This window comes from Caretta caretta, chromosome 20 (assembly GCF_965140235.1).
Source record: "Caretta caretta isolate rCarCar2 chromosome 20, rCarCar1.hap1, whole genome shotgun sequence".
NCBI classification, from domain to species: domain Eukaryota; kingdom Metazoa; phylum Chordata; order Testudines; family Cheloniidae; genus Caretta; species Caretta caretta.
In genome coordinates this window covers 18538181-18562804 of record NC_134225.1, presented here as the reverse complement: position 1 = coordinate 18562804, position 24624 = coordinate 18538181, and the positions used below count along the sequence as shown (strand labels likewise).

The following is a 24624-nucleotide window of genomic DNA, read 5'->3' as shown; positions in this document are numbered from 1 at the left end:
TGGATTTATTCCACTGAGCTAGGAGTCTGGCCTGGTACGTGCTGACTGGGCGTTGGGGCCTGTCTCATTGGTAGAGGGTCAGGAAGGCCCATGTCACAGCCCAGAATGGCCTGAGCAGGGAGATCAAGGATGGGCTGCCTTCATCCCCTTCGAGGACAGCAGGGTTCAGGCATTGTTCCCCGTATGCTCTAGGGCACCCACCTTTACCCTGGTCCTGGCTCAGGGCATCACCTCACACTCTGTGGGTTTGCAGGGTCTTTTCCCAGTGAAAGAGCCTCACACAGTAATATCCTTAACCTCTATTTATTAACAGTTACCAGAACAGAATACACCCGCTCCGCATACAATGCCCATCACTGCCAATAAGGCAGACCAACTTTCCCTGGTGGCCAGTCGGGATCAGGTCGTGCTGGGTCTCCAGCTTCTGCCCGGTGTCATTGGCAGGGTGTTGAGGTCTGATATTGGGCTGTGTCCTGGAGCTGGTTCCAAGAACTTCCTTTTGGACCCCAGTTTATAGAGTGAAACTTGAGTCCTGCTTAGCTCTACCTTAACCCATCATTTTATGCAAGTAGTACAAAATAATTCTCTGACCAATCCGAACATAGTGTGAAACAATTCTTTACCCAGTCGGATCCCACCACCTTAGTTGATGTACACCTAGCAAAATTAGTTAGAAACAATCAAAGAACCAGACAGAAAGCAGACAGATAAACAATAGAGAAGTGGGGACCAGCAAGGGAAAACAATAAAGAAGTAGAGATTTCACACCCGCACTGCTGATAAGTGATTCCTTTGAACATCCTAAGATCTGTTTCTTTGCCTGGTGATGGTGGGTCCTAGTAGGACAGAATTGCCTTCTGAACAGCCCAATATTACCTTGTTTTGATATAATTTAGCTGGAATGTGAGGATGTGACTTTCTGCTTCTTGGCTGCTGGCTCCTGCTCTCCCAATGCGGCTGCAGAAAAAGGTCTCTGACCATCCAGCATGGGGCGCTGTGCCCATGCCCTGGCTGGACCCTCTCTCCAGGGCTAGCTGGAAATTGACCCTGGGCTCGAGGGCAGGGGCAGTGGTCTCTGCTGGCTTGTGCGCGGGTGCTTAGTGCTCATGTTCTCATCACTGAGCCGGATCGGCTTTCACTAGCAGAATGTTTCAGAGGGGCAGCCGTGTTAGTCTGTATCAGCAAAAACAACGAGGAGTCCTTGTGACACCTTAGAGACTAACAAATTTATTTGGGCATAAGCTTTCGTGGGCTAAAACCCACTTCATCAAATACAAGGAGTGGAAAATACAGTAGAGAGGGAAAATTCACAGCCCCCCAACGTGAAGCAAATACTCACCAGCAACTACACACCACACAACAAAAACACTAACCCAGGAACCAATCTCTGCAACAAATCCCGTTGCCAACTCTGTCCGCATATCTATTCAAGGGACACCATCATAGGACCTAACCACATCAGCCACACCATCAGGGGCTCGTTCACCTGCACATCTACCAATATGATATATGCCATCATGTGCCAGCAATGCCCCTCTGCCATGTCCATTGGCCAAACCAGACAGTCTCTACGCAGAAGAATAAATGGACACGTTAGAGAGCTTATTCCTTCACTCTCCCTGTTCCCTGGTCCTTCTCGCATGAATAGAGAGCAACAATACCCGAAGTCCAAAGGTGCAAACAATTCGATGTTTATTGGGGTGAACTTCCAGCAAGCTTAAATCCAAGTTCCTTTTTCCTTATTTTCGAATCCCAACTTACTTCCTGTTTGCCCCTAATTTATATAGTAATATTCCTCGCTATACCTTAACCAGTCATTCTACTGAAATTTACCTAACCAATCCTAATATATTGTAACATGATTAGCTAACCAATTATATCCCACCACCGTCATTAGTTTACACCCAGCAAAATTAATTATACAGCAGACAGAAACAATCACAGAACCAGACCAGAGACCTCTATTACTAGCTAAATGATAAACATATACCTAAATTCTTAAAGTATAGGCCTTTACAGGCAGGCCTGAATATCTATATCCTAACAACACAAATCTGACATCAAGAATGATAACATTCAAAAACCAGTAGGTGAACACTTCAGTCTCCCTGAACACTCAATAACAGACTTAAAAGTGGCAATTCTTCAACAAAAAACCCTTCAAAAACAGACTCCAACGAGAAACTGCAGAACTGGAATTAATTTGCAAACTGGACACCATCAAATTAGGCCTGAATAAAGGCTGGGAGTGGATGGGTCACTACAAAAACTAATTTTTCCACTGCTGATACTCACACCTTCTTGTCAATTGTTTGAAATGGGCCACCTTGATTACATTGAACTCATTAGCACTACAAAAGTGATTTTTTCATCCCTTCTTTTGTCAACTGTTGAGAATAGCCCACTAGAGGAATGGCTTTGTTGGGCTCAGCGGAGTTACTTTGCAGTGGTGAGGGAGGGTGAAGCCAACCTGGTCAATTTCACACACCGCTTTTGAGAAAAAAGAACAGGAGTACTTGTGGCACCTTAATTTGTTAGTCTCTAAGGTGCCACAAGTATTCCTGTTCTTTTTATGGATACAGACTGACACGGCTGCTACTCTGAGACCTGCTTTTGAGAAGTTTCACTTCCTGCTTCTGCTCCTTTGGCTGTCAGACCTGGCGGCAGGTTGGGTTTCCCCTTTGATCGGAGACATCAGAGCTGGGAAATCCCTCTTGGGCCTGCCTGTCCCTGCCTCTAGACCAAAGGTGGGGGAGGGGTTGAATTTTCTAGGGCTCTAGTACGAAATACTCCAAGCAAATAAAGCTTGTGCTCTCTCATTAGTGAGTCTGTTCCCCAGCCGCGTCTGTGCAGCAACTCCCGCTGCAGGTGTGTGCCTGGGACCTTCAGCACCAAGCACAGCCCCTCTGGCCCTTGAGCCAAAGGAGTAACAGCAGCAGCTGGTGGCAGTAGTAGGCTGTTATCTCCCAGACAGCGGGTGTACTGCATTGTGTGCTAGGGGGAAGCCAGGCCAGTTCATCAGGCTCCCTTGAGGAGTGTGGGGTTAGTGCCCTGAAAAGGACGGGGCTAATAAAGGAGCAGGGGTGTGGTGAGCAGCTTCATCCCAGTGTCACAGGCACTGACGGGGGGCCGGAGTGACTCCATCCCTTGCACTCAGTTTCTGCTGCATTTCCTTCTAGGATAACTCCAATCTGTACATGGTGAAGGAATACATCGCGGGCGGGGAGATGTTCTCCCACCTACGGCAGATTGGGAGGTTCAGGTGAGCGTTGCCACGGGAGCCGATGTTGGGGATAGCGTTGCTAATGGATAGAGCTGGGTCCTAATCCTGCCTCTGCCATTCACTCCTTGTGGGGAGGGGGGAGAATCACTCTGTGCCTCCGTTTCCGCAGCTGTAAATTTGGGATTTAGTTCGGTAGAGAACTAGACCTTTTATCCACTAGCAGCATCTGCAGCGACGCTGGCTTTGATCCTCATGCTGCAGGGTGTGACCTGATCCCAGGCTGGTCTGGTCAGGAAGGATTCCCCATGGGGAGAGCTGCTGAGATCTTCTGCCAGCATGAGCCACAGTCAGTGGCAGGGATGCCAGGGCCAGATGGGGCCAGGCTGGATGGAGCTGGAGGTCCATGGGGGTATGTGCTGGGGGGGTTTGCCAGGCTGGGTGGACTCAGGGGTCTAGCAGTGGTGGATGGGATGTGTGGGCTAGGGCAGATGGGGCCACCAGGCCCAGAAGGGTTGGGGCATCTTGCCTGGGGTTGCCTGGGTAGATGGAGTCAGGGATCTATAAGGAAGGTGAAGCAGCCGCGTAGCCAGGTGGAGGGAACAGGGGGAGTGATCACCCAGCGGCGCTCTGCAAACCTGCCTCACTCGTGCCGGGTGTCTGCAGCCGCCCTGACGCTCCCACCGCCGAGGTGCCGCCGAAGGCCCGCAGCAGGTGGAGGTTTCTTTTTTTATCGCCAAGATATTCAAAAGGCGCCACTTGTGCTCAGTGAGGGGGGGCCGCTCCCCCGTTCCCCCCCTAGCTACTGAGGTGAAGGTGGGGGCAGCAGGGGGCAGAGGGTGCTGGGCTGGCTGAGAGGGGGTGGATCTGGCCCGGGATGCCCACGTTCTCCTCCCACCTCATTGCAGTGAACCTCACGCCCAGTTCTACGCTGCGCAGATCGTCCTGACCTTTGAGTATCTGCACTCGCTGGATCTCATCTACCGAAACCTGAAGCCAGAGAATCTCCTGATAGACCAGCAAGGCTACATCTTGGTGATGCCCCTCCCCCACTCCTTCCCATCCCCATCCCAGCGCTGGCTCCTAGCTCCCTGCCGTGATCTCCTGCCTGACTAAGTCTCTCTCTGCTGCCATCCCCTTCCCAAAGCCAAGACACCCCCAGAAATGTAACACGGCCAGAATACATCAATCGTCTGCTCCCCCCCATTCCCCTCCTGCTGTCACAGCCTCCAGGCTGATCCAGCTTCTCCCGTCTCTGTGTTTTGGCTCCAGGTGGCGGATTTTGGTTTTGCCAAGCGGGTGAAAGACGTAACCTGGACTCTGTGTGGGACCTCAGAATACCTGGCCCCCGAGATCATCCTCAGCAAGGTGAGCTGGGGAGGGCCTGTCCGCTGCCTGATCTCTTGCTGGTCCCTGGCCACCAGGTGGTTCCTCCCGCCCCCCAAATGTTCGGTGCATGACCCCAGCCTGCTTTCCCTGGGCAGGCTTATAACAAGGCTGTGGACTGGTGGACTCTGGGCATCTTCATCTACGAGATGGTGGCTGGTTACCCCCCATTCTTCGCGGACCAAATCATGAAGCTCTACGAGAAGATTGTCTCTGGCAAGGTATTTGGGCTGTGGGAGGGGACACTTGTGTGATTTTGTGGGGGGGCAGGATTTCGCCAGCAAAAGGGACGTGCCAAGTCTCAGCGACTGATCAGGGAGATGCTTACACGCACCACACACGTGTTCATGCCCTCCCATGCTCCCCCAATCCCCAACACGTGGGCATCCTCCCTGTCATGTACCCCATTCCCCCTGCACCCCAACACATAGACCCTTCCTTGCCACATACTCCTGTTCTCCAACATATGGACATCCTCCCCATTATGTCCCCCACTCCTACGCCCCACACATGGGCCCTCCCTTGCTGTGTACCCTACTTCTCCAATACATGGATTCCATTCCCCACCCCACCACAACTGGGCTCCCTGTAACTCTCATGGGGACTCCTGGAACAGGTGCTTTTGGTTTTCTTATACACTGTTGTGAATTGCAAAACTCTCCACAACTCTGCTACATTGCAAGACTAAATGTTCCTTAAAGACATCAGTCACCTCCAGGCACTGGTAGAGCACTCATCACCATAGTAACCAAGAGCCCATAATATTCCTCTGCCCAGCCCAGCGCCTTCTCGCCAAGGATCTCAAAGCACTCGTGTTGGACACGGTCAGCTTTAAACGTAGTGGGGTTTTAAAAAAGCAAAGTTGTGTTGCCTAGTGGGAACTCAACAGACCTGGGTTCTGTTCACGGTTCTCCTACCAGCCTGCTGAGTGACCTTGAGCAAGTCACTTCTCCCTGTGCCTCAGTTTCCCCTTATGTAAAATGAGGATAGTGATGCGGCAGCCCTGTGGAGGAAAAATGCTCAATAAGAGCTGGGGGGCTGCTGCTAATTAACCATTTCAGCTCCTGTGTCAGTCCTCAGTAGCCTGAGGACTAACTTCTTGTCCACTCATTGTCCTGGAGTGTTTTTAAAGGGCTTGTTCTTTATTATTAGGTATATTACAATAGTGCCTACAAGTCCCAGTCATGGGTCAGGACCCCATTGTGCTATAGGGCCGTACATTACTACGTGTATTATGGTAGTGCCTAGGTGCCCCAGGTGTAGCCCAGGACCCCCCCTGCGTTAGGGGCTGTACATTACTAGGTGTATCTATGAATCTAGCCACGAGGGCAGGGCAGACCTCTGTCTCTCCTCCCCACCCCAGTTCCAGTTCCCGGCTTACTTCAGCTTTGACCTGAGGGACCTGCTCCGGAACCTGCTGCAGGTGGACCTCACCAAACGCTTTGGCAACCTCAAGAATGGGGTCAACGACATCAAGAACCACAAGTGGTTTGCTACCACCGACTGGATCGCCGTCTACCAGAGGAAGGTAGGAGGGCGGCGGCAGGCAGAGGAGAGCCTGGGTAACTCCCACCTGGTGCAGCCTCCGTCAGCAGGAATTGAACCTGGGATCATCAGTGCCCAGGCCTCTAGGAGCGCATTGGTTCCTGGGACTCTGTAGCAGGGTGTTGTGGCTGGGTGCAACCACTAGGGGGAGATATGCTCACCCAGCATTGGTTTAAAGTCGGGAGCCCTCAGTCACCTGTTTGTAACATGGTGGCAAAAGCAAGGTCCTGTCCCCACCCCCTGAGGATAACAGCCTCCTTCTGCTGCTACCAGCTAATGGCGTTATTCCTCCATGTCTGGTGGGAGAGGGCTGGGCTGAAGGTCCTGATTAAAACCCTCCTGATGATGCAAGTGGGGGCTCTTACGGGGATCCAAGGGGCTCGTGACCCCCTGCCCTTCCCTGATTGCAAAGTGAGAGGAGGAGGTTCTGGCTAGATAAAAGGGCTTGAGGAGGTACTGATCTGCATCCCTCACCTGGTTGCTAAGGGGCCCGATCCTGTATCCCTTAAGGGTGCTGGGAGCCCTCATCTTGGGCTGTTAAGGAGGGTGCTGGGGGTCCTGATCCTGGGCTCCTAAGGGGGGTCATGGGTTCCCCCTTCTGTGATTGCAAAATGTGCGGGTTTCTGGCTGTATAGTAGGTGGGGAGGCGGGGCTGATCCTTGCCTGCCTTGTTGCAAAGTTGGGGCCTGACCGTGCACCCCTAGCAGACCCAGGAGTGGCAGGAGATGGGTAATACAAATGTTGATCCCTCACTTCGTCCCCAACCTCCCCCCACTCCCTTCGCAGGTGGAAGCTCCCTTTATACCAAAGTGCAATGGCCCCGGAGACACAAGTAACTTCAACGACTGTGAGGAAGAGGAGATCCGGGTCTCCAGCACTGAGACGTGCACCAAGGAGTTTGCTGAGTTCTAGGGCGAGCGCCCCCCCCCCGAGAGGGTGTGCACGGAGCAGGTGGGGGCAGGGCTGGATTTGATCAAGAGAAGGACCCGAGTTCCTTGCCTGTGTGTTTTATTTTTGTGGGCAGGGGGTAGGGATTTGCCTGGATCTGGTTTGGTGGGGAGCGGGAGACCCCTTATTCTAAACCTGTACCCTCCCCCCAAAATCTCCCTTTCCCACAAAGAAGCTTGAGAGTCCCGTCTAGAGGGTGGGGGTATCATCCGCCCCGCCCTGGGAAATACATCTGTGTCCTCCGACAAAACTTGTTTCGGAAAAAACAAAACAACCCCCCCAACCCCCACTTCCTCTTTAACAGTGTGCTTTGTTGTCAACATATTTGAAACAATTACCAATAAAGTTTTGTTTAAAAAAAAAATCAGTCTGGCGTGTGGGCTGTTGAGCTCCAGGGGACAGTTGTCGTGGCTGGGATGAGCCGGGAGCTGTTCCTCTCCCCGGAGGCCCAAGGAGTTCAGGGATGGAGCCAGGGGGCCGGCGGCTGTTATAAGCGGGACCTGAACTCGCCTGGAGTTGGAAGCCCCAAGGGGCGAGTGTCCACGCATCAATGGTTGGCGGCGTCTGGCCGATGGATAAACGGGCATTGCAAGCAGCAGCGGAGCGGTTATTTTATCTCGGTGTCTGGTGGGGGGCGACAGCTGCTGGAATACCATGGCCAGGTCTGACACCCACAATTCGAGAAGGAAGGGGAAAAATTGGCAGAGAGTTGCCATGAGAACGATTAAATGGGGGGGAACCTGCCTTATGCTGACAGGCAAGGAGCTTCTTAAAGCGAAGGTTAAGGGGTGCCGTGATCCCTGTCTCGAAGTACCCACATGGGGAATAAAACTGTGATAATGGGCGAGTCCTGCTAGCAGACGAAGGTTGAAGGAGAGCCAGTGGCTGGAAACTGAACCTAGAAACATTCAGACAGGAAAAAAGGGCAGATTTTTAACTGGGGTGGGGAGAGGGGGTGTAATTAGCCGTTGGAACAATTCACCAAGCATCGTGGTGGATTCTTCATCACTGACGCTGTTTAAATCGAGATGGGAGGTTTTTCAAAAGGATCGGCTCCAATTCCAACAGGAGTTGATTCAGGGAAGTCCTGTGGCCTGTGTTACACAGGTCAGATGAGGTGCTCACAGTGGTCCTGTCTGAATCGATAATCTAGCCTTATGAGGCGGGGGCAGGAGAGGAGAACAGCCAGGCCGACCCTGGTGTGCAGCAATGCAGGGGATTGCCAGAAGCAGAATACTCTCCTCAAAGTGTGGATATGTGCACACCTTCCTTACTGCAGGGGAACTGCTGCCATGTGTGTGAATCTGCTTCCAAAGGGGATCAGGTAATAAGATGCCAGCTAATTCCCAGTGTGGTGGGGGGGAGAGAGGAAACCCCTATGAATGAAAGGCAGTTTATGAGGAATAAAATGAAAGTGATGAGCCCTTCCGTACAGCCCCTCGCACAAGGGGGTTCCAAGCGCGATCGGGCTGGAAACCGATTGTGTTTTGTGAGAGAATTTGAGGGTTTCAAATTTGTTCCCATTCTACATTGGAGTGAGTCAGAGCAGGACCTTGCTTTTCCCCAGCAGAGGTGAGTGCCCAAACCACTGGGTTACTGCGGGGTCTTGTTTTGACCTGAGAAACCTTTCAACCTGTCCTTGAAAAGTTTCGTTGTCTATAAATCAGCATTTTCTGGCAATAAAACTGCCCCGCTCTGCCTCTGGGCACCACTGCCTGTACAAAGGAACCCGGCTGAAATTTTTTAATGTAACCTTCATATTCTTACTCGTAGCAACCTTTGTGCTTCGGGCACAAGGCTGACAGGATTTGTGCGTGGGGCTTTTGTTTTTTTCTTAAGGCACCAGTCACCAAATCATGTGAGCCTCCCCAGTTTGATTAAAAAGCAATCAGGGCTTGTCTGCATGGGGAAATTTGACTGGAGTCACTATGTTCCACTGTAGCTCTTTCTGTTAATTTCCTCAGGTGGAAAAACCCTCCCTGTCTCGCCCTCTTCACTGCAGAGAAAAGCTTGAACCAGGTGACCTTTTAAAAGTCCCCATAGCAGGAAGTGAATAAAAACACCCTGCCAAGTATTTATAAAATCTCACGATTTTGAAGCCAATCTCAAGATTTGGTTTGAGGCCCATCGTTATTTTTCACCGTTCAGGGTTGGCATCGCTGCAGTGGCGGAAGCCAGGCAAATAGCCTTCCGAGTTTGCCCAGTTTACGCTTTGCAGCATTTTCTCGGGTCTCTGTTGCTGTCTGGCTATGGGCAGATCCCCTGTTTGTTTGGTGTGGGTCTTACATGAGTGGGGGGCCTAAAAAGTGTGTAAAAATTGGCAGAGGATTTTGGGGTGGGGGCGGGCATTGGGCCTAAGCTACTTTTAGTTCCTTTTTTAAAAATCACCAAGATTGCACGTTGACTGTCTTTAATGTGTGTGTCAGGTATTATCTGCCTCTTACAGAGTGGAGCACACACAGAAGTCCTGGCTTCCAGGCCCTCCCCTAACCACTAGACACCACTTCGCTCCCACCGCTGGAAATAGAACCCAGGAGTCTGGATTCTCCAAGTCCTTTTCTCCACCCTGCCTACGTTGGCTACACCTCTGCAGACTGTCCCCATCCACCATTTTGGATGCCTTCCATGATTAGCGCAGCAGGGCGGCTTCAAGCATGGCCCCTCCTTAATCCACCCCCCCCATGTCAGAGGGCATAGGACTGATCATGTGACTGGCTACTATTTCCAGCAATACCAAGGGACCATGTTCTAGCGGTTAAAGTGGGGTGCATGAGCATGGGGGTGGGGTTGTGTGCTGGGACTCCTGGGTTCTAGTCCCAGCTCTGTGACGGGATCTACTGAGTAAGGCCAGGGCAGCTGGAGCTGGGAGTCAGGACTCCTGGGTTCTAGAGGGGAGTGGGCTCTGGGCGTTAGGGTCAGGTGGGGCTTGGAAGTCAGGACTCCTGGGTCCTGTGCCACCAGCTGTGTGACCTGAGCCCTTCTCTCTGCCTCATTTTCCCATCTATAAAGTGATGATAACCAAGGCTGCTGTTCTCGCCCCAGCCCCCCCATTGACCCCCACTTCCTTCATTGTGCCTGGCTGGAGCCTCATAGCCCAAGATGTCCTGCACGGAGCTGTGCCTGGTACCATCCCTCAGGCCAGGGGCCGTTGGTTGAGGCTGGTAGCCAGATAAGAAACTAGATCCTCAGCTGGCATCAGTCTTTCATCTCTGTGGACTCTAAGGGAGTGGTGCCGATTGACACCAGGTGATGCCAGTGGCATGATGTGAATTGGGAATCTGGGCCCGGGCTATCTGAGAGCCAGGTCTGACTGCCAGGTAGCTCCAGAGCTGCAAATCCAACCCAACAGCCATGGGGCTGCACACTCAGTGTGAACGGCTCAGTGGTGTTTTCAGCTGGCGCCAGCCAGCCGTGCAGAGAGGGAAAGCGGCTGCTGCCAGTCTGCCAGCTGTGCTGCAAAATCCTGCCAGCGGGGGAGCGGGCAAGCAGCAAGGGCCCTTAAGGGCTTTCAGGCTTTTGCTGCCACAGTCCTGGGCCCTGGCAGCTGTCTGGGACTTGGGCCCTGTGGTCCTGTGTCTCACCAGAAGGGTGCCCCCACCCCTCCGCTTAGGAGTTCAGGCTCCCTGGCTCATTTGGGCCTGGCTGTGACTAACCAGACCCCAGCCAAAAGAGCTAAAGTGAGTTGCTTGCCTCAGAGGCTATGGTGGCCCATCTGCTGGGGCCCAGAAAGAACTGCAGCAAGGGGGCCCCTGAGGCAGCAGAATGGGGGGCAGCGGGTAAGAGTTCAATTGCCACCAGCAGCCCCCCCTAGGGCAGACAGGCTCCTGTGTCCCATTCCAGCCCCCCGCCAGACGGGCGCCCCCTAGAGGAGAAAGGCCCCGTGCTCTATTCCCCACCCCTCTGAGCCAGCCTTGCTTAGCTGCCCCCCCTCTGGATGGACCCAGGGTTACTTCGCCCGCACCCTGAGCTCCTGGTTGTCGGGTGCGGGGGGGGGGGGCATGGAAGCACCCCATGAGCTCCCCCATCCCCTAAAGGGGCGACCAAGCCTCCACCAATGCCGCTCTGCAGCGCCACCAAAGCCAGCTGCAAGCGAGGACATAGGCCAGCTCCCCTGTGCGGGAAGTGGGGTGATGGGGGGGCAGCGACTGCGGCGGGATGGAGTCGGCTGCTGGGAGGTAGGGCAGGTTTCGGGGAGGGGGCAGGAAGGGGATAGGGAAGAGTTTGCTGTGGGTCGGGGGGGAGGGGACCTGGGGGGATGAATGCTGGTGGGGGGTGGAGAGGGGGATGGGTGAGCGGTGAGGACTGTTGTTGGGGGTCAGAAAGGCAGGGGTGAGGGGCTGGGCTGGACGGCGGAGTGCCGGGAAACACGCAGGACTCGGAACTCGCCGGCTCCACCTTAAGCGGCCGGGGGAAGGGAGGTTGCGGGCAGCGGCGCCTCCTTAAGCCGCGCGAGGGGCTGCGGGTCCCGGGCGGCGGCGCGTGCGGCGGGGAGGGAGGGGCTCGCGCTGCCTGCCCGGGACCAGCCCGCGCGCCACCGACTCCAGCTGCAGCCGCGGCAGCGCTTGGGGAGCCCGGCCGGGGGATAGCGCCCGGGGAAGGAGGAGCGACTCCGCGCGGGCAGGGGGCGGCGCGCCGAGCCGGTGCAGCGGGGAGCGCCAGCGGCGCCGGGACCGTGCAGCCGCCCGCAGAAGGCCCGCCGAAGGAGCCGGTGCAGCGGGCGCAGCTCCCGGGGGAGGGGAGGCAGAGAAGCGGTAGCGGCCCCGGCCGGGCGAACCAGGAGGCGGCGGCATGGCCGGGCCCCCGCCGCCCCCGCCGGGGCAGGAGGCGCCCCGCTACCAGGAGTGGATCCTAGACACCATCGACTCGCTGCGCTCCCGCAAGGCGCGGCCGGACCTGGAGCGCATCTGCCGCATGGTGCGGCGGAGACACGGGCCGGAGCCCGAGCGCACCCGGGCCGAGCTGGAGAAGCTGATCCAGCAGCGGGCGGTGCTGCGAGTCAGCTACAAAGGCAGCATCTCCTACCGCAACGCCGCCCGCGTCCAGCCGCCCCGCCGGGGGGCCCCGGCGCCGGCCCCGGCCCAGCGCCCCGGGGGCGCCTCCCGCCCGCACCGCGCCTCCCCGCCCGGAGCGTCCCCCGCCGCGCCCCGCTCCACGCGGGCACCGGCTCCCGCCGCGCCCCGCTCCCACCGGGCAGCGCCCCGCGCCGAGCCGCCGCCGCCGCCGCCTCCTCGTAGGACCGGCCGGGAGCGGCCGCCGCCCCCTGCGCCCCCGGCCCCAGAAGAGGAGGCCCCGGAGCGCAGCTCCCCAGTCAGCCTGCGGGAGATCGTGCGCTACCTGGGCGGGGATGGGAGCGCGGCCGGCGGCGGCCGGGTGACCCGCGGCCGAGTCCAGGGGCTGCTGGAGGAGGAAGTGGCCCGCGGGAGGCTGGAAAGGACCCGCTTCGGCAGCATTGCTCTGGCCCGGGCGGAAAGGGGGCCCCAGGGACGCGCCCCCCACGTCAGGGCGCACCGGAGCAAGGTGAGCGTGGGGGAGGGCCTGGGGCAGGTGGCAGGAGGGTCGGGGTGGGGGTGAGCGGCGCCCTGGCGCCCGGAGGGACTGGGAGGGTGAGCGGTGACCGGGGGAAAGGGGCAGTGGCGGGGGTGGGGAAGGCTTGGGCAGGCGGCACGTGAGAACCAGGGTGGGGCGAGGGGGTGCGGTGCCCCGGCCCCGGAGGGGGAGGGGCAGTGTCTGGGGGCGGGGGGAGTGAGCCGTGCCCTGGTGGGGGGAGGGGCAATGTCTGGGAAGGGCGGGGCTGTGTCTGGGGGGGAGCGAGCGGTGCTCCGGCCCCTGTGGGGGGAGGGGCAGTGAGCAGGGGGCAGTGCCCTGGGCCACAGGGGAGGTTCAGCTCAGAAAAGGGTTGGCTTAGGGGGTGCTTGGGATAGGACCTGAGCGTGGGGTGGAAAGGGCTGCACAAGAAGGTGATGGCTGGAGGGGGGGTCAGCATCTGGGAGGGGGGATACATAGGAAAGGGCTGCACATGGAGTAAAGGGATCGGGGCTGCTTGGGGCAGGGCTGCCAGGGAGTTAGGGGTCAGGCAGTGATCTGGTGCTTGTTTCCGGGGAAGGTGCCAGTGGCCGGGCCCTGGGGCAGCCTCTTTCGCTCCTGTACAGGCACATGCCCGGAGAGTCACAGGATATGCAAGGTGTCAAGAGGCAGGACTGCCTGGGGTGCCATGGGGCATCTGGGGTGGGAGGGACCATGGGCAGTGCCAGTCGAAGGGGCTTAGAATGAAAGCGGCCATGGGAATCGGGTTGGGTGAGGTCCAGGATTGTTCCAGTTTAGGGTACGAGTGCTGCCGTAGTTTCTGATCCGCTGAGGCCTCCTGTCCTGGCAAGGTCCTGGGCGATGATGCCTGCCCTGGCTGTGATGCGTTGGTCTGGACAGTCTGTGTGATGGATGGGTCTGTTCAAACAGCGCTACGCTCACAGCAAAGCATCCAGGAACAACCAACCTGCAAGCTGCTTTCCAGCAACCGTTCGTGGGCGCTGGGCCCCAGCCCTGCCAGACAGCCCCCTGGCAACCAATGCTGGGCCCAGCACAGCCTTATGATAAGAACAGCTTTCCTGGGCCAGCCCAATGGTCCCTCTAGCTCAGTAACCTGTCTTGCAACAGTGACTGTGACCAGAGGGAACGAACAGGACAGGGCAATTAGTGAGTGATCCATCCCTTGTCATCCAGTCCCAACTTCTGGCAGTCAGAGGCTTAGGGACACCCAGAGCATGGGGCTGCCTCCCTGACCATCTTGGCTAATAGCCATTGCTGGATCTATCCCCTATAAACGTATCTCATTCTTTTCTGAGCCCAGTTCCACTTTTGGCCACCACAACACTCCCTGGCCACGAGTTCCACAGGCTGGCTGTGTGTTGTGTGAAGAAGAACTTCTTTGGGTTTGTTTTAAACCTGCTGCCTGTTAATTTCATTGGGCGACCCCTGGTTCTTGTGTTATGCGAAAGGGTCAATAATACTTCTGAATTCACTTTCTCCACGCCACTCCTGGTTGTATAGACCTTTATCATATCCCCCTGAACGGTTCCAGGTGTTTTAATCTGTCATACAGAAGCTGTTTCATCCCCCTAATAATTTTTGTTGCTTTTCTCCAATGCTAATGTTTTTTGTTTTTTTTTTGAGATGGGGCAACCAAAATTGCATGCCATATTCAAGGTGTGGGTGCACCATGGATTCATATAGTGGCATTGTGATATTTCCTCTCTTACTGTCTTTCCCTTTGCTAATGGTTCCTAACATGCTGTTAATTTTTTGATGGCCCTGCACACTGAGTGGAAGTTTTCAGAGAACTATTCACGATGACTCCCAAGATGTTTCTTAAAAAGAACAGGAGGACTTGTGGCACCTTAGAGACTAACCAATTTATTTGAGCATGAGCTTTCGTGAGCTACAGCTCACTTCATCGGATGCTGTAGCTCACGAAAGCTCATGCTCAAATAAATTGGTTAGTCTCTAAGGTGCCACAAGTACTCCTTTTCTTTTTGCGAATACAGACTAACACGGCTGTTACTCTGAAAGATCTTTCTTGAGTGGTAACAGCTAAGTTAGACCCCATCATTTTGTACATATAGTTGGAATTATGTTTTGCAATGTGCATTACTTTGCATTTATCAACATTGAATTTCATCTGCCATTTTGTTGCCCAATCACCCAGTTTCGTGGGATCCCTTTGTAACTCTTCGCAGTCCACTTTGGACTAAACTACCATGAGTAATTTTGTATCCTGATGAAGTGAGCTGTGGCTCACGAAAGCTCATGCTCAAATAAATTGGTTAGTCTCTAAGGTGCCACAAGTACTCCTTTTCTTTTTGTATCCTCTGCAAACTTTGCCACCTCACTGTTTGCCCCCTTTTTCAGATAATTTCGGAATATGTTGAACAGAATGGGTCCCAGTACAGATCCCTGGGGGACCCCGCTGTTTACCACTTTCTATGGTGAAAACTGATCATCTGATCCTATTCTTTGCTTCCCATCTTTTAACAATCCAGGACCCCTGGTGCAGGCCTGCTGGGCAACCCTACAATCTCTGCCTGTGTTTTGGGGGTGGCTGTGTTCTCTTTATGAAGTGCCCAGCACAGTTCTAACTGGGACCTTTGGGCACTACCATAATATAACTATAATGAGAGCACTCCGCACGGGCCTGGCTGGCAGCCCGGCAATAACAAACCAGGCATCTCTGGCATGGCTTCCTCAGGTAGGCAGTCTGCAGGGGGGAGGCCTCTGACGAAGGGAGAGCCAGATCTTGCTGAAGAACTTGGACTTTCGCTCTGTTTTTGCTGCGGTGGTTGTAAAAGAACAAAGGGGGGGTATATTTTCTATTTCTATTTTTTTTAAACCATTTTTGTTCCTTTTAAAAGCAGAAGGGTGCGGGGGTGTAATTATCTTCTAAATCCTAATGAGCTATTTTAACAGGCTCTGTTAAAACTAAATTGGGAGCTCCTGGTTTTGCTTCAGACATTTTTTTGTTTGAGTTGGATTAGTGCCTAGATGCCCCAGCTGAGATGGGCGGGGGCCCCTTCGGGCTGGGTGCGGCAGGGGCCCCCATCTGAGATTAGGGACCCACCATTGTGCAGAGTGTTGCACAGGCATGTGGCAAGAGAGAGAGTGTTCCTGCCCCAGAGAATTTATAATCTAGACAGACAAAGGAAGGATTATCCCTGTTTTACAGCTGGAGAAACTGAGGCAGAGAGCAGGGCAGTGACTTGCCCAAGGCCGCCCGACAGGCCAGTTTCAGAGTTGGGAATAGAGCCCAGGTCTCCTGACTCCTAGGCTGGTGCCACATACATTGGACCATGCTGCCTCTGACCCATCTCAACATGAGCTTTGGGCGTAAAGTTAAGGTGACCAGATGTCCCGTTTTTAAAGGGACAGTCCAGTTTTTTGGGACTTTTCCTTATATGGGCGCCTACTACCCCCCACCCCATCCCGATTTTTCACAGTTGCTATCTGGTCACCCTTTGTTTACAACAAACTCTTCCCCAGTCCAGTGCTGCCACAGTCAAAGTGGTCCTGGTGCTTCTAGGAATGGGTCCAGCTGGACGTGTGCCCGGTAGTCTGCTCCGGCAGAGGGGTCTCCGTGGCAGCTGGCGCTCTCCAGGAGGAAGTCTCTTTTGATGAGGTAGTTTGGTAGCCCAGCAGCTTCCTGTTTGAGGGTCGATTTTTATGCTGTGACCAACTCGCTGTGGTTAGATGCTTAGCCCTGTACCCTAAGAGTCGCCTAACACTAGAGCAGGCAGGGTGCTGGAGAAGGGAGTATGGGGACTGGAATAGTGGGGGTGGAGAGCTGCAGGTTGGGATCAAGGGGCACCACCAGAGCTGGGGTGGGGATCCAAATTTGGACTAGCAGGAGGCTCCAGGCAGGATTGAGGGGCATTGGCAGAGCTGATGTGGGAGTGGAGCCCAGGGCTGGGTTAACAGGGGGTCCCGAGTCAGGAAGAGTGGCTAGATGGGGCCCAATGGTGGGTAAAACCAGGAGCCCCAGCCTTGCCCAGAAGATGCCTTGTGCAGGGCACAGGGGAGCAGCTTCCTGGGGTCTCTAACTCTGGATTCTTGGTGCCCGCAGAAGGCCGGGGAGGAGCCATCGGAGGAGAAGGGGGAGGAGGAAGAGGAGGATGACGAGGCCTCCACCATGTCGGAGGGCTCCGAGGCTCCGGACTACGAGGGGGCGGGCGCCGGGGCTGGGTTGGAGAGTGACGGCAAAGCAGCCCCCGCCGAGCAGAGCCAGATGAACGGGGACTGTAAGGACAGCAGGCGTGGTGGGAAGGACTGTCCCGCGGGGGGTGGCCACACCAGGGACTTGCACCCCCCGGACGAGCACTCCCCGGACAAGGGCTCCGAGCGCCCCCACCGCGAAGGCAGCGAGAGGTGTCATGCCAAGGCCTGCTCCCCTGGGGAGAGCGCCTGCCAGCAGTTCGGGATGGGCAAGAAGGAAGGGGGCTCCTACGGGCAGCCAGACAGAGCAGGTATCGGATTGGGGAGACTCCAGGGGCTGAAATTTCTCTTAGGGAAAGGGGGTAAGGGGAAACCAAGGGTCTATGGGCGGAGGGGGGGAAGGGTGAGGCTGGTGAGGTGCAGTGGCTGAGATCACCTGTGAAATGAGTTTGGCAGGTCTCAGCCTTGGGGATGTTGTGAAATTCCGCTGTGCTGGCTGTGTCTGCGTTCGGGGGACAGCTCTGGAACTGGAATATCCAGGGGGCTGCAAGACATGATTGAGGAGCATCGGAAGAGCTGTGGGAAGGGGGAGCCCAGGGCCAGGATAGCAGAGGCTTGCGGGTCAGCATCGAGGAGCATCAGCAGAACTTTAGGGGCGGGAGGAAAACCAGGACAATGGGACAAGATTGAGGGATATCAGTCGGGCTGGAGGACATTAGGGGAGCCAGGGGCTGCGGGGGGCTGGTTTCCTCATGTTCCACGGGGAGGTGAAAGCCCTGTCTGTGATTGTGCCGGGCCTGACATCTCTCTCTCGTTCTCTCCTGCTTGCAGTCTCTCCAGCCGTCGCGGGCGCGGACCCCCCTGTGCCCTTGTCCCCCGGGCGGCCAGGCATCCAGGCAGCGGACGGGACACCGTTCAGCTGCGTGTAAGTCCTGCGCTCGTTGACTTCTTGCCTCTCCATCCGCCTTGCTGCCACCAGGAGGATCTCCCTCTGCACAGCGCCAGGGCTGGTATTTAGTCTGTGAGCCCTGTGTGAGCAAGTCAGGCTCTAAAATGTCCCCCATCCCCATGGCTATCAACCCACTCTCTCCCACCTCACCCCCGGCGGCTGGGTCCTTAAATCTCCACATGTGACATGTTTCCCTGCTGCTTCCCCCAGCGACTCCCAGCTGCACCAGTGCCCCACCCCAGTGGGAGCCTCCAGGGCCTGCCACCCCCATGGCATGGGCGAAGCCCTCCATGCTCTGGCAGCTCCCCCATTCCCTTCCTGCCTCCATTAACTCTTGGCTGCCTGGAGACCCCTGTTGCAGAGAGGGACTGGCTCCCAGCCCCTTTCCCTCGAGATGTCAGGGGACTCCCCCCCAGTGTGGGAGGGGATGGGGCAAGGGAGTTCAGACCTGGTGATGAAGGCAGGGTGTGGGCTGTGTCTGCCTGGGAGATGAGGGTTGTGGCCAGGACCCTGATGGCTCTGTTCCCCTTTCCCCCCCGCCCAGCTCGGTGAAGAAGGAGAAGCCCTCGGACCCCGTGGAGTGGACAGTGATGGACGTGGTGGATTATTTCACAGAGGCTGGATTTGCAGAGCAGGCGTTGGCCTTTCAGGAGCAGGTCAGTGCAGGGCTGATGGATCCCTCCTGAAAGTGTGGGGGGGAGGGGCTTGAGGCCCCACCCCCTCTGTGGCCCCACCCCTTCCCCTGAGGACCTGCCCCCCAGCCAAGCCTGGAGGTGGCAGGCCCTGAGAGCAGTCCCGGCCCATGTCCCAGGGCAGGTGGAGGGTCCGCAGCTCCCCACAGCTGCTCGTGCGGCTTTTACCCTGACCTGGCTCTGGCTACAGGCCTGGCCTGGGGGTGGGGCCTTGGGGGCTGAAGAGCTGCAGCTGGGCCTTGATATCAGCTCCCTGGGCACAGACCCTCCATTTGCCCTGGGCGGGGGGCTTAAGGGGTGGGGACACGGGTCGGGTGCTGCTCTTGGGGGCCCCCCCCCACTCCAGGCAGGTGGAGGGTCTGCAGTTCCCCACAGTTGCCCGGGCTCCCGGGGCCGCTCTTACCTGGCTGGGCTCCAGCTTCTGGCCTGGTCGGGGGGGCCGGGCCTGTGGTGGAAAAGTGGATGGGCCTGGGCCCCTCCCGTTCTGGCGCCCCTGGGTCAGTGCTCAGGGGTGGGGGCAGCTGCCAGCTCGGAGGCAGGGAGCATTGTGTGGAGAGAACCAGTCCCCTAGAGGAGAAAGGCCCCGTGTCCCGTTCCCCAGCCCTGTTAACCCTTCCTCCGTTGTCCCTCGCAGGAGATCGACGGGAAGTCCCTGCTGCTCATGCAGCGCACAGACGTCCTGACCGGGCTGTCCATCCGCCTGGGCCCCGCGCTGAAGATCTACGAGTACCACATCAAGGTGCTGCAGCAGAGCCATTTCGAGGAGGACGAGGTGGATTCCTTCCTGGGCTGAGCAGGGAGACAGGGGGGTCGCAGCTGGGGCCAAGCGGGACTGTGCCAGCAGCTGCTGCCTCCTGCCGGGCCCCTCCCTGCCTGCTGCACCCCTTCCCCGGGTGTCTCGGGAATCAGCCCTCCCAGCATCCCTCTATCTCCATGGAAACGGATGATGGGGGGGTGTCCATCAGCCTGGGGGCTTTTGGTGCAGGGGGGAAGAGAGCCAGGAAAGGACCCTGGCATCCTAGCTGCATCCTCCCTCCTCTCATGATTAACCCCCAAGTGGCTGGGGAGGGGTAGAAAACCTGCAGTGGGGAGGGAGTGAAGGCGTAGGATTCGGAGGAGGGGTTTACAGGGGTGTTTTTTGGGGGGAGGGGGGAATCCGTGCCCAGCACTGCCCCCCACCCCCCTACTCCTCCATTGTGTGTTTATTCCCTTGGTTAGTCTCACATCGTAGCATCGTTGGCCATTTCAAGCTGGGGGCAGGTGGGAGAGGTGGATTTTTTCGCTCATTTCGTGCCCAGGAGATGTCTGAGGACTTTGGTGGGGGCCTCTTTTAGCTCTCCTCCCCGCCCCGACTCAGGACATGGCACTCTGGTTTGATCTCCCCTCACCCCCAACATCTAGTCTCCCTGCTTTCCGGATGGGGTGGGGCAGGGATTTTTTGGGGGTGGGTGGGGCACTGGGGGGTGCCCTGCATCAGGGGAAGGTTTTAACAGGGGATCCTTTTTATTCTCTGGTTGGGCAGGGGGGTAAAATTGTTTTTTTTTTTTTTTTTTGGTTTGTTTTTTTACATATCAATGGATGCTACCCAGAGTCAGTCGCTTTTTAATATCGCACCCTCCCCTCCCCCCACCTTCCTTTTTTTAAAATAAAAAAATATATCTTAAAAACAAGAGAAACACCAATTGGTTAATATTTCTGGACCCTTTCAGGATGGGAGGGGGAGGGCAGAGCTTAGGACAGCCGAGAGATGAGTTGTGTCTAAAGAGAGGTGCTTTTGGGCGGAGCTGGGAGTCAGGACTTCTGGGTGCTGTGCCTGGCTCTGGAATGAGAATATGGGCTAGTGGTTGGTTTGTGTGGGGGTCAGGGCTCCTGGGTTCTGTCCCCAGTTCTAGGAGGGGAGTGGAATCTAGTGAGATTATTCCCACTTTAGAGAGGGGATGATCAGTGCCAGATCAGTGGCAGAACTGGGGTTAGAACCCAGGAATCCTGACTTCCAGCTGCCCCTCCCCCCCTCACTCGAACGACTAGACCTCACTTACCCCAGAGGAGGCCGGTTCCTGTGCTTTGGCACCTCCCCCTCTTCCCCCCCCACCCCCTTTTGGGGAAGCTGGTTGTTAAGGAAGGAGTGCTGGCTTCCTGTTAGCCCAGTACCCAGAGGATGGAGGTGTTTCCTCTTGTGCTGACCCCGTCCCAGGTAAGAGCTTGGGGGAAAAGGGTTTGAATCTCAACTCACCTGGCTTTGCTCGTGGGGGGCAGAGGAAGTAGACTGGGAAACCCCTTGGGGCCAGGGCCCTTCCTCTCCCCATACCCCTGAGGGCTACTTTGACTTCCCCAACCAGTGCCTGATTGTTGGAGGGGCTCTCTCCTCTTGGTGCTGGGGGCTCAGTAGGGGGCACTCTCCCTTAGCAGTCAGTGTTGGCCCCATTGTCACACCAGGGGGTGCCTTGTTGCAGGGAGCAGGGTGGGAGCTCAACAGGGGGTGCTGCTCCATCCAATCAGTGCTGGCCCCAATAGACAAAGGCAGGATCATTCCTCCCATTGTATAGGTGGGGAAACTGAGGCCCAGTGCATTACAGTGACTGTCCCAAGGTCCCAGGTGGAATCTAGCAGAGCTGGGAATTGAACCCTGCTCTCCACAGGCCCCCTTGCGTGTCTGATTCCTCTAGGCTCTCCCTAGCCCAAAGGGCAGGCGGAGCAGGGCAGAGTTGATCCCTGTGGCTGTGGGAAGAGGGGCCATGGAGCAATGGTGGCTGCTGAGCACAGCAGCCTCTATCTGCTGAGCTGGGGCTGTCCCCTGGTGGAGGTGGTGGCCAGGTGATTCTCTCTCCCCGGTGAAGAGGGGGGAAGGTTGTGCCTCTTCAGCTGCCCCCCATGGCAGCTGCCTGCTGGTGGGAACATAGAAATCGCCAGCCAGGGCATGTGCCCCCCTTCTCCACCAAGCCCCGTATCCCTGTGGTGGGAGCGCCCACCAGCTACTGCTGAGGAAGGTGGAAGGACCTGGTGGATCTCATTCTGGGCTCTGGGGGAGAGTGGTTGAAATGAGGCATAATATCTCTGCCAAAGGAGAATTACAATTCTGTAAACATCCAAGTCAGAGCTTGTTGATCCTGGCTCCATGGAGGAGGAGGAGGAGGACAGGACTAGTGGGAGGGGACTTAAAAGAGCAAGAAAGCAAAACTCTGCAGCAGAAGGGATCTAGGCCCAGATCCTCACAGGTGCCTAGCTCCCCTTGATAGCAATGACTTCCTGTTGATTTCAAAGGGAGCTAGCTGCCTAAATCCCTCTGGCCATCCAATTTATCCAGCAATATCCGCTAGGAAACAATAATCCTTAGCTCTCCCCTAGCACGCTTTACAATATCCCTACTTTATAGCTGGGGACACTGAGGCACAGAGCAAGGATGGGACCCCGCAGAGTCCCAGGACAGCATCAGGACAGGTTACCCTGTAGAAGTGGGACTAGAATCCAGCTCTGATGCCCTGTCTAGCGCTTTGTCCCTGGGAAAAGACTTGGAGATCTTTAGCTGCTTTGGCAAGGCTTGTGCTGCCCCCCCCCCTTTTTTTTTTAAGTGCCCATCTTAAGATGCTTCTGGGGCCTTACTCAGTGAGGGGATGCTCATACTTTCTGAAACCAGACCCTCCCCTCCCCCACCCCCCTCTGCTGCCTCTTTAAGGCCCTGTTGATTAAATCCCCACGCCAGCTGTGGGCCACCCAAACAGCCTGTGCAACAAGAAAGAGATGGGAGATCATCTCTGCGCTTGGGGATGGGGGGAAGTGGAAGAGCCAGTGCAGGTTTGGGAAGCATCAAAGGTTGAAAATTTTATGACAGCTTTGAAGGACTTTGCTTAGGGCCACCCTCCCTCCATCTCCTCCCTAAAGTCTAGGGTGGGGTTGTGGCTATATTGTATTCACTGTAACCAAGGAGGGTTAGGAGATTCTTTGATTGGGAATTGAGGGGTCATCCCCAACCTACAGAGCAGCAGCCCTGCTCTAGTGCAATTCTACAAACCCAGGGGCTTCCCATGCAGCAGAGTGGGACTCCAGGGACGCACGGGGTTAGAGCAGGAGTCTAAGGCTATGGGGTGGGAGGCCAGGTTGCTGCAGCTCAGCTGCCAGGGGGTGTGGCCCTGGGTGAGTTGCAGCAGCCCAGCTAGTGCAGGTGTATTTAGCTTCTAAGCTAGCTTGAGAGAAAGCTTAGCATCAGTGTGGACAGTTCTCTGAAAACATCTGCTCACTGCAGCAGTGGTCAGAAAGGTTGTTAGGACCTAGTAGGACAAGGACAGAAAATCCCACAAGCCTATGCTATAAACCCATGGGCATCCCCCCAGCCCCTTGAGCACTGTGTGCCGTTCTAGCTGCCCCATCTCAAAAGGATCTGGGGAACCTGGGAAAGGTTCACAGAAGGGCAACAAGGATGATCAGGGGTTGGGAATGGCTTCTACCCAAGGGGAGACTAAAGCAATTTGGGCTTAGATGGGTAAGGAGGGGGTATGATAGAGGTCTAAAATCATGACTGGCAGAAGAGTTGTATTGTGGAAAAGGAGAAGTAACAAAGTGTGGGGGGAGGGGTCAGCTGATGAGATGAATAAGAAGCAGGTTTAATACAAAGACAAGGAATGTAAAATAATGGTCTCAGAAGGAGTTCTTGGGCAAGGGATCAAAGAAAGCCAACAGCGTGGGATGTATTAGCAGGTGTGCTGTAAACAAAACAAGAATTCTTCTGTGCTGATTAGGCCTCAACTGGAGTCGTGTGTCCAGTTCTGGGCACCACCTTTCAGGAAAGATGTGGACAAATTGGAGAAAGTCTAGAGAACAGCAACAAAAATGATTAAAGGTCTAGAAAACGTGACCTATGCGGGAAGATTGAAAACACTGGGTTTGTTTAGTCTGGAGAAGAGAAGACTGAGGGGTGTGGGAACATAATAGTTTATGTACATAAAAGGTTGTAACAAAGAGGCGGCTGAAGAATTGTTCTTAACCACTGAGGATAGGACAAGAAACAATGGGCTTAAATTGCAGTGAGGGTGGTTTAGGTTGGACAGTAGGAAGATCTTCCTAACTGTCAGGGTGGTTAAGTTCCAGAATAAATTGCGATGGGGAGTTGTGGAATCTCCATCATTGAAGGATTTTAAGAAGCAGTTTGACAGTCAGGGATGGTAGAGTTATTACTTAGTCCTGCTTTGGATGCAGGGGACTGGACTAGATGCCCAACTGAGGTCTGTTCCAGTTCTGTGAAGTCTTTTTTCCACACAATTACCCTGTGGAACTTATTGCCAGGGTGATAGCCCAAAGTATAACTGAGTTAAAGAAGAACTAGATTAGTTCATGGAGAACAGGGCCAGCACTGGCTCTTGGCCAGGGATGTAACCCTCTGCTTGCATGGATGTTAAACCTCTGACTGCCAGCAGCCAAAGCCAATGTCAAATCACCGTGCCCTGCTCTGTACATGCTCCCTGAGGCTCAGTCTCCAGCAGTGGCTAGTGGGCGAGATGGACCATTGGGCTGACAGCTGCAGCTTAAGACCCTCATGTGTCAGTAAAGTGGGAAACAATAGCACCTTGCAGAGGTTGTGATACATGCTTGGATACCATCAGGCCAGGGCCGATGTCAGTTCACTAGGGCATAGGAGGACCACACTGAGGCAATGGGGCTGTGTACTAGCCTAGACCACTGATGTTGTCCTGGGAAAACAGCAAGGCTGCTGCTTGTTTGCAAAGTCTCAACTTCCTGTGGTTGAGTTCAGGCCCAACTTTTCAGTAATATGCTGTAAGACAGTTCCCAAGGAGGTGGATAATCCCATCACTACACCTTCCTTAGGCACCCGTGAGTAGGAGGCAGTTCTTGGCTCAAGCATGGCTCCTGTTTTCACCTCAATCATGTAAAATCATCGACCATAGCTACTACTGGCCTCTGGTGAAGACAGGGACCTGGCTGGAGCCTGCTACCTTCTCAGAGAAGCTGCAATGGTGCATACAGCCCATTCATCCTCCCCCCCTGCTCAGAGCATGGGTTCAAGAGCTCTGGAAGCAGAGAGGTAATAGAGCCTGCAAGCTTCAGCCAGTCTTTTCCCCCTCTCTGTGCCTCAGTTTCTCCTCCCACCCTTCTTAGGGTGTAAGCTTTGAGATGGGGCTGGGTGCTGCACATTTAGGCCATCCCTATGGGCTTCCCTCTCAATTGGGGCCTGTTGG

General features: G+C 55.6%; 2 protein-coding genes across 4 annotated transcripts in view; both read left to right on the top strand.

Moving 5' to 3' along the window:
- LOC125627831 (cAMP-dependent protein kinase catalytic subunit alpha-like) overlaps positions 1-7460 on the top strand; it is a 132150-nt gene extending 124690 nt beyond the window's left edge. For all 3 annotated transcript variants that reach the window (XM_075121702.1, XM_075121701.1, XM_075121703.1), the window contains 6 exons: positions 3180-3262; positions 4129-4255; positions 4493-4588; positions 4705-4827; positions 5970-6134; positions 6938-7460. In XM_075121702.1, the coding sequence (XP_074977803.1) occupies positions 3180-3262; positions 4129-4255; positions 4493-4588; positions 4705-4827; positions 5970-6134; positions 6938-7063 (720 nt within the window). In that variant the 3' untranslated portion in view covers positions 7064-7460. The remainder of the gene's footprint in view (positions 1-3179; positions 3263-4128; positions 4256-4492; positions 4589-4704; positions 4828-5969; positions 6135-6937) is intronic.
- Positions 7461-11582: 4122 nt separating this feature from the next.
- SAMD1 (sterile alpha motif domain containing 1) lies at positions 11583-20112 on the top strand. Its single transcript, XM_048832311.2, has 5 exons — positions 11583-12616; positions 16707-17106; positions 17627-17720; positions 18289-18400; positions 19071-20112. Exons 1-5 carry the CDS (start codon positions 11888-11890, stop codon positions 19227-19229), a joined length of 1494 nt encoding a protein of 497 aa, XP_048688268.2. The 5' UTR covers positions 11583-11887; the 3' UTR covers positions 19230-20112.
- The last annotated feature ends 4512 nt before the right edge of the window (positions 20113-24624 follow it).